At 34.6% G+C, this 21,175-nt stretch overlaps 4 protein-coding genes and 1 pseudogene across 8 annotated transcripts in view; 3 read left to right on the top strand and 2 right to left on the bottom strand.

Moving 5' to 3' along the window:
* Positions 1-21,175, top strand: part of LOC136416901 (histone-lysine N-methyltransferase SETMAR-like) — an 89,452-nt pseudogene that overhangs the window by 39,350 nt on the left and 28,927 nt on the right.
* Smyd4-4 (SET and MYND domain containing, class 4, member 4) lies at positions 845-5,392 on the bottom strand. Its single transcript, XM_066402308.1, has 8 exons — positions 5,254-5,392; positions 4,935-5,139; positions 4,219-4,384; positions 3,873-4,158; positions 3,546-3,819; positions 3,292-3,496; positions 3,048-3,235; positions 845-1,180 (listed from the first exon to the last, which is right to left on the bottom strand). Exons 1-8 carry the CDS (start codon positions 5,261-5,263, stop codon positions 853-855), a joined length of 1,662 nt encoding a protein of 553 aa, XP_066258405.1. The 5' UTR covers positions 5,264-5,392; the 3' UTR covers positions 845-852.
* OSCP1 (Organic solute carrier partner 1) lies at positions 5,351-10,195 on the top strand. The gene is made up of 4 exons (XM_066402339.1): positions 5,351-5,476; positions 8,792-8,982; positions 9,040-9,225; positions 9,278-10,195. The coding sequence occupies exons 1-4, from the start codon at positions 5,365-5,367 to the stop codon at positions 9,770-9,772; spliced, it is 984 nt and encodes a 327-aa protein (XP_066258436.1). The 5' UTR covers positions 5,351-5,364; the 3' UTR covers positions 9,773-10,195.
* On the bottom strand, positions 11,218-12,751 carry Vkor (Vitamin-K epoxide reductase). The gene is made up of 3 exons (XM_066402197.1): positions 12,363-12,751; positions 11,931-12,028; positions 11,218-11,679 (listed from the first exon to the last, which is right to left on the bottom strand). Exons 1-3 carry the CDS (start codon positions 12,584-12,586, stop codon positions 11,438-11,440), a joined length of 564 nt encoding a protein of 187 aa, XP_066258294.1. The 5' UTR covers positions 12,587-12,751; the 3' UTR covers positions 11,218-11,437.
* The window catches only part of LOC136416874 (autism susceptibility gene 2 protein homolog), a 100,354-nt gene continuing 92,638 nt past the window's right edge, over positions 13,460-21,175 (top strand). For 4 of the 5 annotated variants that reach the window (XM_066402281.1, XM_066402280.1, XM_066402278.1 and 1 more), the window contains exon 1: positions 13,461-13,965. In XM_066402281.1, coding sequence (XP_066258378.1) covers positions 13,714-13,965 — 252 coding nt within the window. In that variant the 5' untranslated portion in view covers positions 13,461-13,713. Of the gene's footprint in view, positions 13,966-21,175 lie in introns of all 5 variants that reach the window. The other variant, XM_066402282.1, reaches the window with a different exon arrangement.

The following is a 21,175-nucleotide window of genomic DNA, read 5'->3' as shown; positions in this document are numbered from 1 at the left end:
GAAAAAAATTAACATTTCCAATAATGGTTATTATCTCATCTGCAATTGTAGCACCTATAAACCACGTAATGTTTATAAGATATCTTTTAATTTACCCTTTAAGATTCCAATTTGTGTAATAGTCTGATCCAAATATCGGCCGTGAGGTATTAAATCGCACAAAGTTCTATTTTAACCTTAATTCAAATTCTCGCGAACCTTCGCCGTTGCCTCTGCGGACACTTGAAAAGTTAAATTTTCCCAGGGAAAAACTAAAATATAAAAGACGATGTGCCAAAGAATATCTGGTTGAAAATATCATTTTAACAACGATTCCTTTCTGCAACTTAGAAGCGAAGAAATAATCTAGAACTAGAGCACTTCTGGCATTCTTAGAACAGCACTACAAAAATACACAAAAATTGAGTTTTCAATTTAAATAAAAGATTTATTGCTTTTAAAGTCAAATTATTTTATAATTAATGCGGTTGTGGAGAATTCCACTAGAAAAATTTTAAGTAGTGCTCTACAATGACGAACTATTCTACCATTCAAAGTTGCGGCTGCTAGAACTTGGAAGAATGTTCGTGATTTCAATTATTTCAACATCTCTGACTAGCAGTCTACCTTCTTCTTATCTATAATATTTATTTAAGTGAAATAAATGCATATTATCCATGCCATGGTAAAGGGATGTCAATAATGTGACTTATAATTTAAACGCCTTCACTTAAAACACGTTTCGGCTACACGTTGTCCCACCTTCGCCAATTTCGTAGAATTCACCCATCACCATGGTATCACGTGTTGCGGTTACAGTAAGCGAAATAAGAGATAACAACTCTGTAATAAGGTTCACCTTCAATAAAAATCTTAAATCGGAGTCTTTATTGTTTCGAAAATAAAAAGGCACTGTTTTAAAACCTCCTGTAGTTCCCCTAAAGTCTTATTGGGCTTGAATTCGCAAACCACGTTAATCTTGCGTACCATCTCCTTGAGGACTTTTTTGGCGTTTACCAAACCACCACTCTGCATCATTTCCAATTCTCTCCAAGTGAGACCATACTCTGCATTGTACAATTTTTCTAAGTTTTGATACAACGGGTAATTGTTTACACAAGCTATGCAAGCGCAGTCAAATAAGTACTGTTTTCTGAGTTTGTCCTTGCGCTCCGATTTCGCAGTAATCGCATGGTGAGAACTATAAAAAAGGAAAAATCTTATTAGAAAAATAATGAAAATTCTTATTACAGATACTTCACAAATGATTATAGCACGCTGCAGAGTGCAGAAAACGATTTTTATGACGCGTGTTTGATTACTAAGGAAACAATATTAGCAATGCACCCCCTCTGTCCCAAAATAAAATATACAGGGAAAATCAATTAAAATGGGAACATAGGAATTGCATAAATAGGAGAAGAACCGCTTAAGATTTAGTATGCCTTCGACGAAGATCAAGGATTGCAAGACTGGGGGCTGACGTGGGCAGAGTCGTTGAGGTGATTACCGATTCTTTCACTGTTCCAGAATTTTTAGTCATAATAACTTCTAACGACGGATTAAATTAGTTTCGAATGTTTTACTTATTTATAAATTATTCCACATTTTCCCATTCTAGCATAATTTAGTTACTTCATTAATGAATATGATGATTTAAAGTCGCTGATATTTGGATATTTGAATTTTTGGATTGAAGACTGAGCCGTCAGTATTGGTCTCTCGAGGTTTTTCTACCGGTTAATACGATTTTCAGTACTGATCGACTGACACATAGGGAATGTTAGAGATATTAATTCATTCCATAAAAATGATACGTAAATACTCGCATTAATGTACTTTTTAATTTCTTATCACTGTTTTTTGCTCCTATAATTTTCAAAATTTTCATAGCCGCGAAGGCAGCCAAATCGTTACAATTGAGACGTTGACCGGACTGACTCCGCCCACTTCGTTGTTGATCTTCGTCGGAGGCATATTAAAATTTATGCGGTCCTTTTCCTACTTGTACAATTCCTATGTTTCCACTTGAACTGGTTTTACCTATACATATAATACAAAAGTAACTTTAAAGTTTTGAAACAATTACGAACAAATTGAAATTAATTTTCTTATTAATCTAATTAATAACGTTTCTGATCATTTTAGGTAATTGCCAAAATTTTATCAGCGTAACGTAACGATACAGCAAGCTTGTCTCCAGTGTGAAATTTGGCTTTGTTCATATGAGGAAGTGAATAATTGTTTTCACCTCAAACCGTCATAATTTGCTTCATACAACTTTGTAAAGTTAGGAAAATGTCTTCCAGTTAATTTTTTTCTAATCGATTAAATGCCAGTTGCACGCAATCAATCAACTCTTCAATATTTTTCGGAGATGATTCATACTGAAGTATTTGAATTGAATTAAAACTGAGATCTAAAACGTTTAAGTTTGGGCGACTTGGTGGTTGAGATCTGATTCTAACGGTAAAACACAGTAAAGCATTGCACTTCGCCCTAAAAAGATGGAACAATATATTTTGTTTTTCAGGGGCGAGGTGCTTGAAACTTGCTGTGTGATTGGTTCTCTTAACCCTCCACACCCTCCGTACGGCAACAGTACGCGTTGCGTTTAATCAGCAGTACCCCATATGTTCGGTCCGATGGAAGGACCAAATGTACGTTGAGGGTAGAAACACGGAATGTACAGTACTGCTTGAGGAACTGCTATGATATTTTTATTTTTAATTGTCTCATTTGTGTAATTTTTAATAATAAATAGGTAATATGCAGAAAACTTTCAAGTCCTCTAAATCTTTAAATAATTAAAATTGGACATATGTCTACATGAATTTTTTTTCTTAAAACGACCTCATTATTCACCTGCCTCATTTTGTTGGTGAGCTAAAAAAATCACCCTTATATTACAATACACTATATTAAGGTTTGGATTCTCTAACGATTTAGATACATTTCACGTTAACGAAGCACAGCTGCAGCTGTGACGTGGAACAATGAAAATTACAACAATGCATCTGAAGTTACAGAATCCTGTTCTAACCAGCTTAATTCTATTTCACTCATACCCATAATTGTCAAAACATTGGTCTCCGACATTAATTCGCTCAATAGCTACTGCAATAACGGTAGTTCCATATCCGTACCTCGTGATATTGGGGCAACAAGAATGATTAAACATGCTTAGGAAAGATAAGGCTGCGGCCCCTATTTCTTTCGTCGCTACGCAGCCATCTGAGGACTTCAGTTCTGCAATCTAAACAGAATTTTGTTAGTGATAAATTCCCTTGAATGGATGGAAGCAACACGAACTTCATGGAAATTACAAGCGCCAGCCTGCATGTGAAATAGCAGTAACTCTTTGAATCCTTTCTCGAATTGCTCATCCTTTTCCTTAAAGAATGAAGTGGCGGATTTCAGTACATGATACAAAGCCGCGCAATGCACGCTTCTATTGAACAAATCAGACACACTTCGCTTAGCAGTGTTTGCTTCCAAATTGCGGATTTCCTCGTATCTGGAAGCGACTCTTGTTAATTCTAATAAGTAAAACACTTAGCCTGTACCTGTCGCTTCTATAGATTTCTCCCTGCTTAACTTTGCACTGATCAAGCTTGCAATACCAATCTCGCACCAAAATCGTGAGCCTCAGATGCATGTGCCTGTGTTCCAGCTCTAATGATAAGATCGTAAGTAAAATTGGACATTCATATTGATGATAAGCGCTATTAGCTTCATTTCGGCAAGTTTCGCTGCAGAATAAGGCCTGTGTGCAATTGCAACATGGAAATAGGGTGTAGCAAAGTTTCAAGCAGTGGTGGCAGTGAGTATATAATTGATCTAGTGAGAAATTTTAATACAAAACAGATTTGTGACAATCCTAGGAAGCTAACCTATAAGAACGTGGCAAAAGGACTTCTCTATTGCAATAATTTCTCCCGGTTCGATGATTTTGGTGGCAACAACGTGTCGCCCCATTGTAGGAGAATGTTCTATTCGAACGCTATTAGTCGCCGATTGAATTAGGGGATTTTGATCTTGGGGTGAAATTGTTGGAACTGGGGTGAGATAATCTACAGGTTCTTGTTTGGACACCAAATTCTGGGCTTTCCTTTTCCTTACAATGAGCTTTGGAATCAGATGTTCTGGGTAGTTGTTTTTTAACGCCATTTCTATGTCCTAAATAAGATTTCAAGCAGTCAAAATGTTCTCTAAAAATTACTTATGAGCTAATCTTACTTTTAGACATTCCCGATAAAGGCCATTTTCAAAGAGGACTGCTGATCGATTTGCATATGCAAGGGAAACGTTTTCGGTTCCAATTTCGGCATATACGAGACTTTTTGTGTAGAACTCGTGAGAGACTCTGGCATTTCTATTTTTATACGCATAATTGCCCATTTCCCTAAAACAAGTAGAAATTGATACATTTAATTTATTTATTTATTGACAAATTAATTTAAAAAACGCTCACTGTTTTATTGACTGTTACACTGTTTAAATTTTTTTTAGAATTTTCACGACTCGTCGACATTTTTCTAACAATTTGGGTTCGTTAAAATCTTTACTTCACCATTTCCACAAAATATACGCTGCATGTTTTTTTCTCTTTCAGAATTTTGCACAAACATTTCCTCCACCATTTTGTCAAGTTTTTTTTTCCTTCAAAATTTTCTCGTAGATTAATTTTTTTCGCTTCTATAATATCACATTTTGCGTGATCTCCACCATTTTGTCAGTGTTTTGAACGAATTAATTTAGGTTAGGCTCGTGGCTACCTCGTACTTCCTCAAAATTTTCACTTCACAGAAAGCTTTAGTCCGAGAATCTGGAGTTGAATGGTGGTTTCAGAAGCTTTCAAGCATAGAAAAAAGATTTTACATCTCCTCGAAAGGTTTTCACCACTTTTTGTTTACTTTAGACCTCGTACACTTATTTTTCATGACTAACTTTACCTCATTTCGTTACTCCTGTGATTGCTCTTGCCATCTTGCATCACAACTGGCAACATCCCACACCCCTCCATCAAATTGTATACAGAGTTGACACGGCTCTCGTTTGAAGGTAGCTTGATGAAATCCGATGAAAACGATACAAGTTTGTTGGAGTCCTGCAGATGGCGCAGCATTTGCTGGTTCACATGAGGAACTCTTGCTGCACCTGCGTATAAGCAACGTTGTCGCATCATTCAAAACCGCTTTAAACATTACAAGATTCTATTCCGGCATAAATTTGCTACCAAGGCAAACAAATATAGATATGGCAACTACGTACCTTCGCTCATGCTGCCGGCGTTTCAGGTTTTAAACAATCGATTTCCTGATTGCTCACTTCACTTATTACGGCAGAGTTTATGCCAGTAGCAGTAGAAATCCACGTAAAGCAATGTCCCTGTACTCGACGCCCTTTCTAGTCATTAATTTAGGTTCGGAGATGATCTTTGTAATAGCTCAGCGACTGCAGGCTCAAAACATAGCCGAGGAACGCGCTATACTAGGTGAAATATATTTTTAACTCGCACGGCACGTTTCTGATTCTGAATGGATATTCAAAACGCACGATGCTCGTTTGGTAGAGAGGGAGAAAGCTGCACAGTGCTGAAACGTTGAAAACAATTTTTTTCAAGATAACATAGCTATTGTTGCTGAAGTAGAGATTTTTGACTTGCATTTGTGTTTGGATTATTTTTCGTTTTATCCATAGTTTTATCGCACCATCACCGCATTATAACTTCTGTTTATTTGCCCCAATTCGATCCTTTAAAATTAACACTGAGTACTTGTAGTAGACTTAACTGTAAGATTTGGCTCCTTATACCTCTATACAAATTATGACGCCTCGAGTAGCTCATGCTGGCAATAGCTGCATTCAATTCACGTCACTCGTGACGTAATAACGCAAACTCGTGAAGAATAGTTGTCATTAGTATTTTACCTACAACTCCGATGCCAGCATCCGATCTCTCATTCTCTGCACATACAATTTTCACTCTAAAATGTATGTTTTCTTTGCTTTTGCACACTGTATTAATAGCAGACTTTACCTCACTCATCACTTTCCATCAACACATATCGCATAACTCTCTTTAAATATTTTATAATAAATGCGGAAAAGCTTTGTCGTTAATAATAAAACAATTTTATAAGATTTCCAAACCATACAACTTTAAAACGTAATCCACATAGTTTCATAACTGATAATGATAACGAACAACATTAGCATCAACCGTTGGCGACACGTGATTTTAATTTGATTTCTGAAGAAATTTGTTTGTGTATTAATATGCAGTGCAACGCCAAATCCAACTTCACGAATGTAGTCGTGCTGCGCTTGGAATATAGTGCAGACGTTCGAAAGTGACATTAAACTCAGAGCCGACGACAAATTTATAGTCTGGCTTTACTCATGACCACTCAGGAGAAATGCTACTGCAGGATAAGACTTTCATTCATGACTGAATAAAACTATTGTTTTTCGCCACCTGGCGCAATGCAAGCATGCTTTTCTACTCATGTTAATTAGCAAGGGGAATTTTATTTCAATGATTAGTGAAGGAATCTCGGGAACTAGTAGAGTTACAAAATTGGTTAAAAGGGGAAAGAATTGCATCTTAAGCGGACCCCTTTAAAGCCACTTTTGGTTCCTTGAAAAAGTCTATGGCTTACTAGATATTGAGCAAAAACCGAATTTTGTCTATTTTTTTAATTGATCTAGCTGTGTAATTATTGATTCTAGAGAAATTATATAAATACAAATATAGATAATTTTGCGCTGAAAAAGATAGGTTAACCAGATTTTTTCTGACAGCTACCACTTTGGAGATATGACTTAAGCTTACATTTTTTAAGAGGAAAGCACAGTAGATCATGAGTTACTTAAAAAAGTATTTTTTCAAGCTTTAAAATAATATCAATAAGTTGACAGTTATTTCTCAAAATGGCGAACTTACAACCTTTTTTAATCTAATATTGCAATTTTAAAATAGTTGGCCATGAAATCGTTGATATTGATTTATCATTTGTTTGACACTGACACCTTACATCATTTAAGTCCGATATAAATTTACCTTTTTCAACTGCTTTGGCAAGAATTTTTTAAATTGTAAAAAAACTAATACCTATTTATGAACAATTAGTTATTAATTACCTAATTCATTATTAATAATACAGAGGTTTAAAAAACTCTCCATTATTATTTATACATGTATTGCATCACTTCAAAACTGAAATTGTAGCTTTTATAATTGAACGCTCATTAATAATATCGAAAGCTTCCTCGACCGCTTCTTTAAGAGTTTCTACCGATTCATAATTTTTTTTGGAAACTTTGTTTTTTATTATTCCCATTAGAAATATTAGAAATAACACTCGACTGTATCCCTCTTTTCCAGGTTTGAAAAATTCATTTCAAAAACTTATGCACATTTAATAATTCCTAAAAAATTCTTATCAAAGCAATTCAAAAACTTTAATTTATGTCGGACTTAAATGTTGCGAGCTGTCAGTGTCAAACAAGTAATAAATCAATATGAACTGTTTCATGGCCAACTGTCTTAAAACCGTAATGTTGAATTAAAAAAACTTCCGCCATTTTGAGAAATAACTGTTTACTCATTAGTATCATTTTAAAAGTTGAAAAAATACCTTTTTAAATAAGTCATAACCTATTATGCTTTCCATTAAATAAAAAGTAAGTTTATGCCATATCTCAAAGATAACAACTCTGTTATCTTTGAACCAGTGGCATTCTTGCATGCATGTCTTTCGATATTATTTACGAAAAAAATGGTCGTCACTGATATTTTTTCGCGGGAATATTTTTTCTGATTAGCGTGGTCAATTCTATATGAAAAAGTTCTTTTATAATAAACCATAAAACAAATAATAGTTAATATAAAATAATAACTTATTATAATATCTTACAATAAACAAATTAATTAAGACAATTTTTATTGTTTTAACCAAGAACGGCTCATCTAACGATAAAAGTGTAAGAGCTTTTTCACGTAGAATTAACCAGTCTAATCAAAGAAAATATTCCCACAAAAAAATGTTAGTGGCGTACCATTTTTTCGTAAATAATAACGGAAGGCGTGTATGCAGGGACGCTACTGGTTGAGCAATACATTTACTTTTCTTATTAAAATATGGGATTTTATGCCCTATTAACACATACCAAAATTGAAAGTAATATCTAAATTATTTTCTGATAAATTAGAAAATAACGATTTGAAAAAAAGGTTTCAACACCCTGTAGCTAAAAATTTGGGCCGTTGCGAACATATGTTCATACGAACTTTTTTTTATAAAATAACATGAAGAATGACAACCTAAAATATTAGCACGACATTAAGGAACACCCTGTATATTCTCTATGAATAATCTAATATCTATGAATGAAACAATAGTTATCCACGTTGTTCGTTTCTTACAAACATTTTACAATTCTTGTAATATGTAAAAAGTGCAATTGTCACAAATGCAATAACAATTACAATCATCTAATTATTATTTACTTATCAGAAAAATCGATAATATTTTTTCAATCAACTTGATGTTATTGAAAGCCCACATAATAGGCACATTATTCCCTTTTTGTTATGTTCCGGTTCAAAAAAGGCCTCATATCGATTATCCATTAATAAAATTCTATTATTATGCCGTGTTAACATTGAAAGCTATTTTCGTTGTGAGTTACCCGCAGTGGGAAAGAATGATGCTTTTGGACTGGAAAAAAACCGTCAGAATTGAACAAAAAGTTTTTGTTTTTCTATTGTTTATTTGTTTGATTAATTACCATGCAAAAATTTTAGTGTTGGAAGACCTCATCGCTGGCCTGACCTCAAACCGACTCATCAAGGACTTGATGAAGCCTCAGGAAGCTTACAGTCCTGAGGCTGTAAGGGACATCATTGAAACTATAGCGAATTCATCATCGATGAAATTGGACGCGATCAGCATGAACAAACTATGGGATTTGATTACCATGGTGTTCAAGTGGCAGGTACAACACGTCTCAAGTATCCTGTTAAAATTGCGTTTTACAATTTTACATTTTTAGCTGGCAATGTCTGCAAATGTAATCGAAACAACGCAAAGACACGTGTCTGAACTGGAATCCTATGTTGCAAGTGAAGGAACGCAGCTGCAACTGCACCGAGTGCAGAATGTCCTGCAAAACTTCACTAAAGTGCTGAGCGAAGAGGAGAAAATAGAACTGCACAAAGATCTGAGCACTTGGTGTCAAGTAACTATTTTAATTACGGTAATACTCCAAGTGAAGAATTTCTTTTTCATAGGGCTTCAACGTCAGAGTTTCCCTCTTGATGCGCATGGGGCTTCAAGGCAACGATGGTCAATTTGTGGTGAACAATCTGGACCCCATAGCCGAAAACATGCTCCAGAACATCGGCAGCAACGTCTATGAAACCACTCAAAACGGCAGGATTCTGGAGAATCGCAGTAACAGCGAAGTGACCAGTAAAAAATCCTCTTTGGAGCCGGAAAACGTCAATGAGCTCAAATGTTTTGTGGATGAAATTCTGGGGGAAAGAAAATTGAGCATTGGTAGTGCTGATGGTAATCCCACATTGTTGAGGTTGACTTCGATAACTGAATCTAAGATCAATAACAATGCTGAAGATGGGTTTGATAATATTGATATAAATGTAAATGACAATGATAAGTTGCAATCCTTGATGACTGATTTGAGCGTGGGGGATGATACCGAGCAGAAGAGCTTTAAGAATGATTTGTTGGATATGATCGATGGGGGGCAAAATGAGGTTGTTTAATATTGATCGGAAGTTAAAACAGGTCTAACGACTACAATACATGATTTTTCTATAAATCTCATTTAAAGGCCTTATGAAATTCGAAGCGGTATTTATAATCTTATATTTACATTATCCTCTCTCATTACTTTATGAGTAGGTACTTATTTAATCACCAAAGGAATTTACATTAATAACATGGTAATAATAACCAAAAATGTGCCTATATGAAGCGGTATTAATTCGTTAAAATTTCTACTCTATTTACATTTTTTAAGTAGACATTACGTAGACATGCTGTGTATATAAGCCAGGTTCAAATTTCTTATTTACTTGTGCGTTCTGCTGAGGACGATTTAGAAGGTAAATTAGACTGACTGAAATTATTAGAGTATGTAAGCACTTTGAAGTAACTGTGACCAACAAGTATATTATGTAAATCTTCATTATATATAGTTTTTTTCAACCTTTAAGTATGTATATGTATATGTACTTAATATTTATTAAAGTGCCTTGAAGACAAGGTTTTGCATTTCTTTTAATGTTGAAACATTTGGAGAATATGTTATCAGCAATTCTAGGCCTGATAAGACGCAAATAGAGTAGTAAGTGAAGCACTATAAATGGGCTTGGAAGATTTTTCTAAAATTCTGATTGTCTTCAGTGAGGTACACTTTTTTAGACGCATAAGTTGTACAGCGATATTATCTCTTATAAAACATATGTGTTTGCAGAGGCACGCAAGCCTCTGCATAGCATCTGCGATGAGAACCACGCCCAAGGTGGCTATGCAATGCGTCTTCAATTTTTTCCCATTACTGCATGAGCATAATCGAGTTATGTTGATATGGCTATTAGGGAGTCGAGGGCAATGAGGTTACTGACATTCTTTTCAGGGCCCGGCAAATTCATCTTTCGTGGAACTTGAATGAGCAATGAGGTCTTCTCGCTGTTTTTGCAACAGAGCAGTTTTAAAGATGAAGAGAGCAGAGATTCTAGGACTGCTGGAACAACCTATCGGGTATAGCACACTTCAAGAGATTCTTGGCAGAAAGAGGAGAACCCTATCCCATGCGCGATTAAGATAGACCGTACCGCACGTCCTATGCGAATATCCAGCAATTAATATACTAGGAGCTAGGAGACGATCAGCAAAGCACAACTTTGACATTATATTACTTACTGTTATCAGTCTATCTAGTTAATACAAGGTAAATTTTGAGATTATTAAAGTACTTATATTACATATGACGTTTTCTGTAAATTAGTCGTTCCAAACCTTTCTTTGATTACGGATCACTAGGACGTTTTATTTTATGTAGGATTAAAAAAAAACGTTCTGAGGATTTAAAAACCAATTTTAATCATAACTTTTAGTTGCCATTGTTGAATATATCTTTGCAATAGACAACTTTTAATAGAAAATTATAAAATAATAACAGGACTAGTATGGAAGATATATGGCTACTCTTCTTTGTCATTTCATCTATCTTCTATAATTACCTAGATTTCCTATATAAACGTCAAAATTTGTCCAATCTCTACATAGAAGTATAATGTATGTAATTAAACTCTAATATTTACATTAACATTAAAAATTGCTCATTATAAACAATATACGTTCCTGTGTCTAACTATCATTTTCCTCTTAGCATAGTATTTTACTAAATTTTTATCTTTATATTTCTATTTTATTTTTTTTCCCTCTGATACACTTTGTATAACCATTTCATCAATCAGTCTCAAGGTTTTGAATTTTTTGGTGATCAGTATGAGGTTCGCAACGTTGACTACGTAAGTGCTGATGCATACTACGCATAAATCCCGCAAAACGAAGTATAGGAGATAAGCGAAGTAGCAGGAGATAAAGTTGGAGATGATTATCAATAGAAGAGAGCCATTTACAGCTACCGGAGACTCAATGAGTGCTGGAAGAAAAAAATTAATTCTTACATGTTTTGCAAACATAATTATATAGTCACATTTTAAGTAGTTATAGTTATAAATAAAATTTGTTAGTGATATGTTGATATTGTTGATAATAGAAAAGAAATCTGAACAATCACATTTGTGGTTAATCTTTCAATGTCAATGATTTCAATGTGATACATTAAGTACTCATTTCCTAATAGATAAATTGCTTATTCATATTATTTCTGTACGTAAATGCTATACTAACCGAAAACTGTCAAAATGGTATAGAAGATGATTCCAAAGAAACTGTTGGGTTGATGAAATACGGATCCTTCTTGGAATATTCCTAGACCTTTTCCATACCTAAAAACATTATGTTAATTAATAAAAAGTAAAAAATATTTAGCACTATACAAATTAAGTGATTAAATAAAATATTACAATATTACAATTTGGTGCACCAAATTTGAAGTAGGAGCAGTTTATACTTGAGTTTACCTCTTGATAAAAGTAACACGGGTAAAAATCTCAAATGGCCCCATTTTATGCAAAATATAAATTCTTACTACAATTGTTGAAATTATAAAGAATCATGTTTTAGGAATGTCTACAATAAAATTTTTACCAACATCCTCACATAAATACTCAAATCGTCATTCATTTATCACTTAATATATTTAATTTTAGAATCACTTACGTAGATCTGAAAACCCTTGTACAACTGATCTGAGGATTAATATCACAATAGGCTTCATAATTGGTATTTTTCTCTAAGGACTTTTCCACACTGTAAGCATATATAGAAAGTCCACATCCTATGACTGAAGAAATAAACAGCAAATGATTGCATAGGGCTACGGATGATCTGCTGATTCGAAATTTGTTAATAATCACATCTTTATCCTGGCTTTTTGAGGGCATTTTGGCTTTGGCATGCAAATTGCGAATAGCAATCTGTTTATTTTTAAGGTGAATTTTATAAGTCTAGATGAAAGGTGTAAAATACATAATTTGAATAATTAAAATAACTAATTGGGTAAGAATTAATTTTAAAAACGTGTCTTAAACTTTTTAAGATCCGTTGTTTTCACTGGAAAAAAATTATGTTTATGTTTTGATAAATGACATCTGACATTCAACTGAGGGTGACAGCTGCAGGAAAATCAATAGGCAATGTTGCCAACGTTGCCATATAAGGTAGGGCGCAAGATTTCTGATTATTAATGATTTCTTGATATTTCGAAAAATACATTTGGAAAAATGTTTGTAATAAATTAGGAATAAAATACGTATATCGATGTATTTAACCTTGAGGCCTCAAACTGCACATAGTTTGAATAGGTAGTATCCATTTTTTTATTCAATATGCGTAATAAGAAAACCGTATTGAATTATTGGAACGTGCAGTTAATAATAACTATACTGTATTTAAACAATAAAACCGAATAATTATCAGAAATAAGGCACATGCACATGTGCAAGCAAAAAGCCTAGAAAGTGCAACGGGACACAATGGATTGAAAAAACCGCCGGAGGCACAAAACACGCAACAATGAATCCTAATTCCTCATGCGAAATAAAAACTCCCGATCAACAGGGGGTCGGGTGCACTTACATTCAATCTCACAACCCCCATTTTATATCTTTTTGTTCGCCTAGCCAGCCGTCCTTAGCGGGGTGGGAAGCGGGAAACGGCCATCCGTTGGCGAAATAGCCGGAGCGGCAACAGTGCCAACGCCGCCTGACTCGCATATCTCCCGCTAGGAGGCGCTTCGGTAACGCGACATTTTACGGTATCGACTGTGGCCGTGCCGTTGTTGTAAATATTGTTTATTTTCGGGTTTTCCGCGTTTTTTTCGTAAATTTTGGTGTATGTTGGGTGTGCCGCGGGGTGGTACCGCATCCGTGCAATGTTCCGAGTGCCAAAGGGCTAATGGAGACAGCTGTAATCCCGGCTAAAGTTCCGCCATAGCCGTAGAATCGAAAGCCTCCTTTGACATGGCAACAAGGATGGTTCGCCGTAGAGCGAGTGCCTTTATAGAATAGCCATGGAAATAGAGGTAAAGCAAAGGAATAGAAGGCGAAAACGCGCTCAGCGTATGCAGCAGGAATTGAAAGAAACGCATGCTAATAAGGCTAACGCCGATGAAAGCGAGACAGAGGATGTCATCCCCAAGAAACCCCCACGACCCCCCAACCGGAGGAAAAAGCAGAAAGACCTCCTCAAAGAGCCGCTCTGCGAGGAGGACGTCGTCGAGGGCTTCTCCATATTGCAGTTTAGGACATATGAAGACTTGGAGGTAAGTTTTTCTAGAGGTTATTGGCCAAATTTGCATAATGTACTTGCAGCCTGACAGAAACCATACTTCCGACGGCAAACCACTGAATTTTACATTAGTCGCTTGCAGAAACCCACTAGCCCCCATTCATTAACATACCAGCCTCAAAGAGGTGGTTTCTGTAAGGAAAAAGCAGATGTTTTCTTAATAGTCCTTTGTTTTAAGCAAGGGACGTCCCATGTCTCTCTTGTCACGTAGGTACCCACTCCTGTCATATGGGCAATTTTCTCCTCAAGCACTTCAATAACCCATCAGCTGATTTTTGTCATCATTTATTGACAGTGAAGGTACCAGATTTATTGTGTAGGTAAAAACCATTTTGCTGTGCCTTCTGACCAGTTTGCATAAGCACAAATTATTACCCTCCTAGACTTTGCCCCTCCAGACCAAATTAAGTCACTTCTGGGGTTTAATGCTGGTTCTTTATTATAAACTTGTTTTCATTTGGATTGAACAAATAAACCAGTACATTTATATGCTTTTAACAGTGACATCAAGGTTCGTCTCTTGGTTTGTTTATAGTCTGGGCACATCACTCCATAAATCCGTACATGTGGGCTTGTTTTGAGTTTGGATTTAAATGAGGTTGTGAAAAATCAAAATAGTCCTTGAGTGTTAACATCAGAAAGCTCATCATTAATGGTTTCACCTTGTTTTTAATTATCTATAAAATCTGTATAATTATAATTTTGCGTACTTTTGTTTTATTAAGTACCTTGTGAAGTATTTAGATTTTGGCTCGGAATTTCGCTTGGAATTCGATCATTCTATGAGGTTGATGGTCTTTGATGGAATATAATGTGCAAAAATCCGTTGGCACTCCTTCTGCTTAAATTTAAGGTAGCCCAAACCTTCAAATTCCCCATGTGAAATATGTTATTGACAGAGAAGCCCTCAAGATATCTGTCATTATTACTTAGGGATTGTTCAAGGGGTTCTTGCTATTGTTAAAAGTTACATGACTAATTTGATCACAAAACTGAATTTGAAGGTAAATTTAAGTTCATAGGTGTGCTAATAGTTGGTAGTTGATAGTAAAAGGCAAGACCCTATTAATATATTTGGGACAGCAAAATACATATTTTATATGGAAATTTTTATGGTTTACCCTCAGGTTAACGTTAAGTTGAATTCAGGAAGAGCCTATATAAATAGCCCATAGAATGGCACTTTCCCCATTTGCATCACTTTCTAAATGTAGATTAAGGTGGACTCTCAAGTGGACTTTAAGTGCGCTTTAGATTATGTAATTTCGTGTGCGATATATTGAACAATTTTTGACAAATTTCCTAGTATTAGGTGTACTGCAACTTGTGTTTTTTGTGTATAAGATTGTATTCTTTCAACTTGTGTGTGGTACCAAGGTAACTATGGATGGAAGCGACGGATTCGCCGATGCACACAAATACGATTGTTTTCATAGCAAAAAATAGTGTTACTCATATTAAGTGTGACCAGTACTTTCATGCATTTAGAATCACTAGCCAAAAGTAAAACTGCAATATACGGCATAATACTGTAGTTGACGTTGCTGGTGGGAATTTTAAACAACGGTAATTTAAAACGGTTGGAACCGTGATGTTGGAGAATACATTGAGATGGAAAGTCGCAATATCCCTCTTCATGAAAATTGTGATTTGATAAACAAACGAGAGGAGTTGTAACGAATACCACACGTGTACATGAATGGAACTGACTGTTAAAAAAACGATCAATATTGATTAGGATGCAAAAATGCAGGAGTGTATTGATGGAAAAGCCCGAGTGCATATAGTTATGGCCAAAAAAATAAGAGTGTCATTTAAAAAATCTATTATAAGTAATAACGTTTACAATATTTATTCAAAAAATATACAACTTGTCTCAAAATGTTGTTGTTAACATCTACTATCTTATTTGCAATACTAGACTACAACATATTACAAGACACAAGAAATTCAAGAATTTTATCGAAAATTCGAGTGGTCAAAAAAATAAGAGCGTTTAGGGATATTGGGGTATTTGATATAAATCATATCAGAAATACAAGTATATTCGTCACTTAATGGTTTCGTGTGTGAATTATGTTTGTTGTTATAACTTAACCAAATATCATAGACACCAGTTAATATCCTGTTACAGAATTATTTAGCCTAATATGAGGGATTTATTTGTTAGTTATGATTGTAAACAAAACAGAAAAACGAGAGCAAAAGATGGCTGAAGATGCAATCCCTGGACCCGAATGTTTTAAGAGTTAGTTAATTAAGATTCTTTGAAAATAAAAGACGCAGAGTATTTTATCGTGTGTAATATTGTGTTTAAAAATTGTGTAAAATGGGTCGCAATCAACATTGCAGTAGTGAAGAGCGTCGGATAATTTTACAGTTGCGTGAACGAGGAAAAACTTACAAATTTATTTGTGAAACTCTTAATAGATCTCCTTCTCTTGTGGCAAAAGTATTAAAAGAAAAAGATATGCAGCCAAAACCAGAGTCCCGAGGCCGGAAACGTAAAACTACAAGTAGGGAAGATGCTTGTTTAATACGTGAAGTGGCAAAAGATCCTTTTCTGACGTTTACAGCTGCCAAACAAAATTTCAACCTACCAATTAGTGCTAGAACTATTCGAAGACGAATGCAGTAGTTCGGTTATAACGGTAGAATTGCGAGAAAAGTGCCCTATTTGAGTAAAATACATCTTAAACGTCACATTGAATTTGCAAAAATAATTTAAATCGTGTGCATTGGAAAAACATTCTTTTTTCGGATGAAACCAAAATTAATTTGTTCGGAAATGATGGGAGAGTAACTGTGAGACGTCGGATAAATGAACAACTAAACCCAAAAAATACAATTTGCACTATTAAACATGGTGGAGGCAATATTAAAGTTTGGGGCTCGTTCTCGTATGAAGGAGTTGGTCCGATTTATTTAATTTAAAAAAACATGACAACAGAAATTTACTTGGATATTTTGCAAAATGTTATGTTGCCTTATGCCGAAGAAAATCTGCCATTGAAATGGATCTACCAGCATGACAACGACCCTAAACATACCGCCAAAGCTGTTAAAGCGTGGTTGAATTCTCAAAATATTGACATTTTACCTTGGCCATCTCAGTCCCCGGACATGAACCCGATTGAAAATTTGTGGAAAATTTTTAAAAGTCGTGTAGCCTTAAAAAAAACAACGAATGTGAAACTTTTGTGGAAAAATGTCCAAGAAATCTGGTATTCTATTCCATTAGAAGTCTGCCGCAAGTTGTTAGACTCCATGCCTAAACGATGCGCTGCAGTATTATCCCAGAAAGGATATCCGACCAAATATTGAGTATAATATTATAATTACGGCATTTTTGATTAGTTTGTTGTTGTTTTATATGTTGTTTTTTTTTAGTTTTGAGAGCTATTTCTAAACGCTCTTATTTTTTTGACCACTCGAATTTTCGATAAAATTCTTGAATTTCTTGTGTCTTGTAATATGTTGTAGTCTAGTATTGCAAATAAGATAGTAGATGTTAAGAACAATATTTTGAAACAAGTTGTATATTTTTAGAATAAATATTGTAAATGTTATTACTTATAATAGATTTTTTAAATGATACTCTTATTTACTCTTATTTTTTTGGCCATAACTGTATGTTAGTGTACGAGTGCGTTTTTCTAACCCACATTGCATGAATGCATATGGGTCTAAAATTATCTGGAATTTTCGATGCACGAGTTACATCGGAGCAGAATATCACGAACCGAATTTTACGAATTTGAAATTCCTTTTCAGAATTTCTTACTCGTTTCGTTCGTGTTCGTGTCGTCTATTAACGTAGTTAGAAATGTTATTTAATAATAAATACCTGATGTTTAGTCCAAAACAAAATGGTGGTAACAGTTTTTTATGTAAAACAAAGTAGTGGTGATGAACGAAATTCTGCAGAAAATTCTTAATTCTAGAAAGAAATAGAAGTGAAATAATCTGCCCTGGGCCAGACCGGCAAATGAATAACAAGGAAAAAAGCATATTAGGCAATTAACTGGAAGGTCCCAGAAGTGATCAAAAGCACTGGTGAAAAGAAAGAAGTCGTAAAAAACCTGCATAAGTAAATATTACAGCGATTTTGAATCAGTTAAGGAGACCAAAAATGAAGAAAATTGGTTGTTCTTAACTAGGGTCAAACAAACGATTACACAAGGTACTAACCATGGAGACCAATTTAAGCAAAAAAATGTCATGTAAAAAATAATTCAGTTCAACATACAAATTTTATAGTGGTTAATTCAGCACTGCGTGTTCTGGTGTATAGCACAAATGTCTAGCCACCAAGTGTCTGCTATCAGCGTTTTAAGTTTACGTTAGAACTTTTTATAGACGAGAACGATAGAAATATGAATATAAAGAGGGGTTGGAGAAAATGGAAACAGTAATGATATCTTCCGTTCTGCCTACAGGTTACCCACGTAAATCCGTGGTTTACACATAACAAGTTTGCAGATGTAAGATGTTTTATTAAAAATTTGCAGCGTGACACAGTTGCAATATCAGAAACTTGGCTGACATCTGAAATGCCATCAGACTTATATGGAATCAAGAGCTACTCGCTTTATTGCCGAGATGGCAGGGGAGGTGATGTAGCGGCCTACATAACGTCAAGAATCAAAGTTTCAACATTTTAGACATGAATAAACGATATCTGCTAATTGTGGTTTAAGCTAAAACCTCGGCTAAAACACAATAAATTATACAGTGTGATTTACGGTCGATGGTAGGTTTATGGAAAGCGAGGCACATGATCTTTCTGAAAAATTGCAAAGAAGGTAATCGGTTTTGCAGTATCCGCCTAAAATGTTTTCAGTAATGCGACGTTACAGATTGTACAAAAAAAATGAGAGCTAATCTGATATCTTAAATGGGACACCCTATATATTATTTCATTTTTAATTCTGCTATTCTTCTTTGAGCATTTCTGCTTAATGATTCTTATACCTATCTGTAACGGTTTTCGAGGTATTAATTAGTGTTCTTTTTTTTGTTGAAAATAAGGGCCCATTAAACTCTCTGTTACAGCGCGATTTGAACTGATAAAAAGCATACATTTTGCAGATTGCTTTAAAAAGGCGTTCGAATTTGTCCATGTAGTAAAAAGAAAAGGCGGTTCTCAGATATGTATATGTATGTGTATAATTTTGGCTAAACATAATGCATGAATTCAAGTTCTGAAAGGTCTTCTTTAACTTAACGTCTTACAAAAGCAGGATCGACATGTTCGAGCGGTGGAATTACATAATATTCTGACTAAAAATTTTACCGTTTTGATGAGAAATCTGTCATCGTTTTCAGAATCGAGGAAAAACTTGTTATAAAAACTAAAATTAACAGGATTCAAGTGTATGGAATGTGAGTATGTAAAATATGTGAAACATTTTGAAAATTACTCGTCTCAATCATGTCATTCCTCAGCGATTCAGATGAGAAATTTTCGAAGTGTTTCACATATTTTACATAGTGACATTCCCTACAGGTTCTGTTTATTTTCATTTGTATATTATTTTTTTATTGTTGGGGCGAGCTGTTGAATGTACTGATCAAGGGCTGAGTAAAAAAAAATAAATTGCATATAAATAACAAACCACGGCAAACTTACTTTTATAAGTCATGTAAACGGTATATGTCGAAGAACTTATTTCAAGCTCAAGTCTTTATCTCCCCCAATTAAAAATATTCTTGGGGAATGTTTGGTATTATCAATTACAACATCTAATATGGGCATTTTGACAATAAGTCAAAAACTGGGTCAAGGTCGTTTTTGGGCATCTCGCTGTGTTAGTGCATAAGAGATTAGAGGATATTTAACTAACAGGGGAGCCATGATATTTAATAGACTTTGTCCAAACTAGGGCCTGAGCTCATAATATTAATGTTCTCTTTCAGGACACTGTAATCGTTTCTATATATAAAACCCAATCTAATTTTTTTTTACCATTCCTTAAATATGTGTATGTAGGATGACAATTTGAAAATGTACAGTGGCCATATTAAAGATATTAAAAATCCAACGAAACCATTTCTGTAATATGTAGGGGAAACCCAATTAACCCGAACTAACTTCTCTATGATTATAACTTATTGAACATACTCGACAAGAAATTAGGAAATTTTTACTTGTATCCCGGGCGCTTCTCCCCAAAAAGCCATTTTTTTGGGAAAAATTATTGAAATAAATTTGAATTTTTCGCATGAAGTGTGGGCAATTGAAAACAAATTAACAAATTGAGTGAGGTTTAGAAATGTTATTGGAGCATTACCCCAATGAATTTCTTTATAATTTCAAATTGGTTTATTAATATTCATCAATTGATTTATGGTTTCTTGTTTTTGATTCTCAGTAAATGCTTCATTAAAACTTCCTCAATTTGATATATATTAATGTTATTTATATTGTTCACTCACGTATAAAACATTATTATAAACGGTTTATTATTTTTTTCAATAAGCATTAAAAAGTGTAATTTATGTCAATTACACAGCAATGCTTATATAGTAGAAAAGTAATAAAGTCGCTAATATCTCAAATTGCCATGTAGTTACCTGCTTTAGGTCCAATTAAAGCTCCTGAAAAAATTAAAAGCCTTGAAGTTTAAGTAGCAATTTAATAAGCACACTCTGGTTCTTTTTTCAACCATTTTTTAATGAGTTTCTTATGGTGTGTCAAAGTTTGTTTATTCAATTTCCCCTTTATGAGAGTGTTGCGTTTAATGCTGTTAACAGATATTAAACATACTACAGGACGCGTCTGTCACTACAGACTTCTGCCCTAAAGATTTAATTAGGCATTAAAAGTTCTCTCTTCATCTTCCCTTCTCCATCTCCCCGTTACTGGGATCTGCTTTCACATTTTTTAATAATCTCACAGCTACAACCTCGAATGAATATTGATCAGCATCAATTTGCATCGAAAAAGCTTCGCCAACATTTTCCACGGCGAAAAGAAAATTAAAGTTTTTCCCCGGCGAGGAGAAAGCTGAGATTAAACCGGAGATAATGCCCTTCGGTGGGGAGGAAAGTCGGGTTAACTAGGAAGGAGTTTGTTTTTTACCCGCTCGGGAATGGGTTAAGTATTTACAAGCCGGTTCGGAGTTTTTTCCGCATCAGCACTGGATTTTTACGATGTTTATAGGACACTAAACCGAAATGAC

The sequence above is a fragment of the Euwallacea similis genome, chromosome 25 (genome assembly GCF_039881205.1).
Source record: "Euwallacea similis isolate ESF13 chromosome 25, ESF131.1, whole genome shotgun sequence".
Taxonomy (NCBI): Eukaryota; Metazoa; Arthropoda; class Insecta; order Coleoptera; family Curculionidae; genus Euwallacea; species Euwallacea similis.
This window is presented reverse-complemented; position numbering and strand designations above follow the sequence as displayed.

Coding starts and splice junctions, on each gene's coding strand:
- OSCP1 (XM_066402339.1), top strand. CDS start 5,365: ATGTCCCTGTACTCGACGCCCTTTCTAGTCATTAATTTAGGTTCGGAG. Junction 5,477..8,791: donor CGAGGAACGCGCTATACTAG/GTGAAATATATT, acceptor CAAAAATTTTAG/TGTTGGAAGACCTCATCGCT. Junction 8,983..9,039: donor CCATGGTGTTCAAGTGGCAG/GTACAACACGTC, acceptor TTACATTTTTAG/CTGGCAATGTCTGCAAATGT.
- Vkor (XM_066402197.1), bottom strand. CDS start 12,586: ATGCCCTCAAAAAGCCAGGATAAAGATGTGATTATTAACAAATTTCGA. Junction 12,029..12,362: donor ACAAGGGTTTTCAGATCTAC/GTAAGTGATTCT, acceptor TAATGTTTTTAG/GTATGGAAAAGGTCTAGGAA. Junction 11,680..11,930: donor TACCATTTTGACAGTTTTCG/GTTAGTATAGCA, acceptor TTTTTCTTCCAG/CACTCATTGAGTCTCCGGTA.
- Smyd4-4 (XM_066402308.1), bottom strand. Junction 3,497..3,545: donor GAAATCTATAGAAGCGACAG/GTACAGGCTAAG, acceptor AGTCGCTTCCAG/ATACGAGGAAATCCGCAATT. Junction 3,236..3,291: donor GCGCTTGTAATTTCCATGAA/GTTCGTGTTGCT, acceptor AATTCTGTTTAG/ATTGCAGAACTGAAGTCCTC.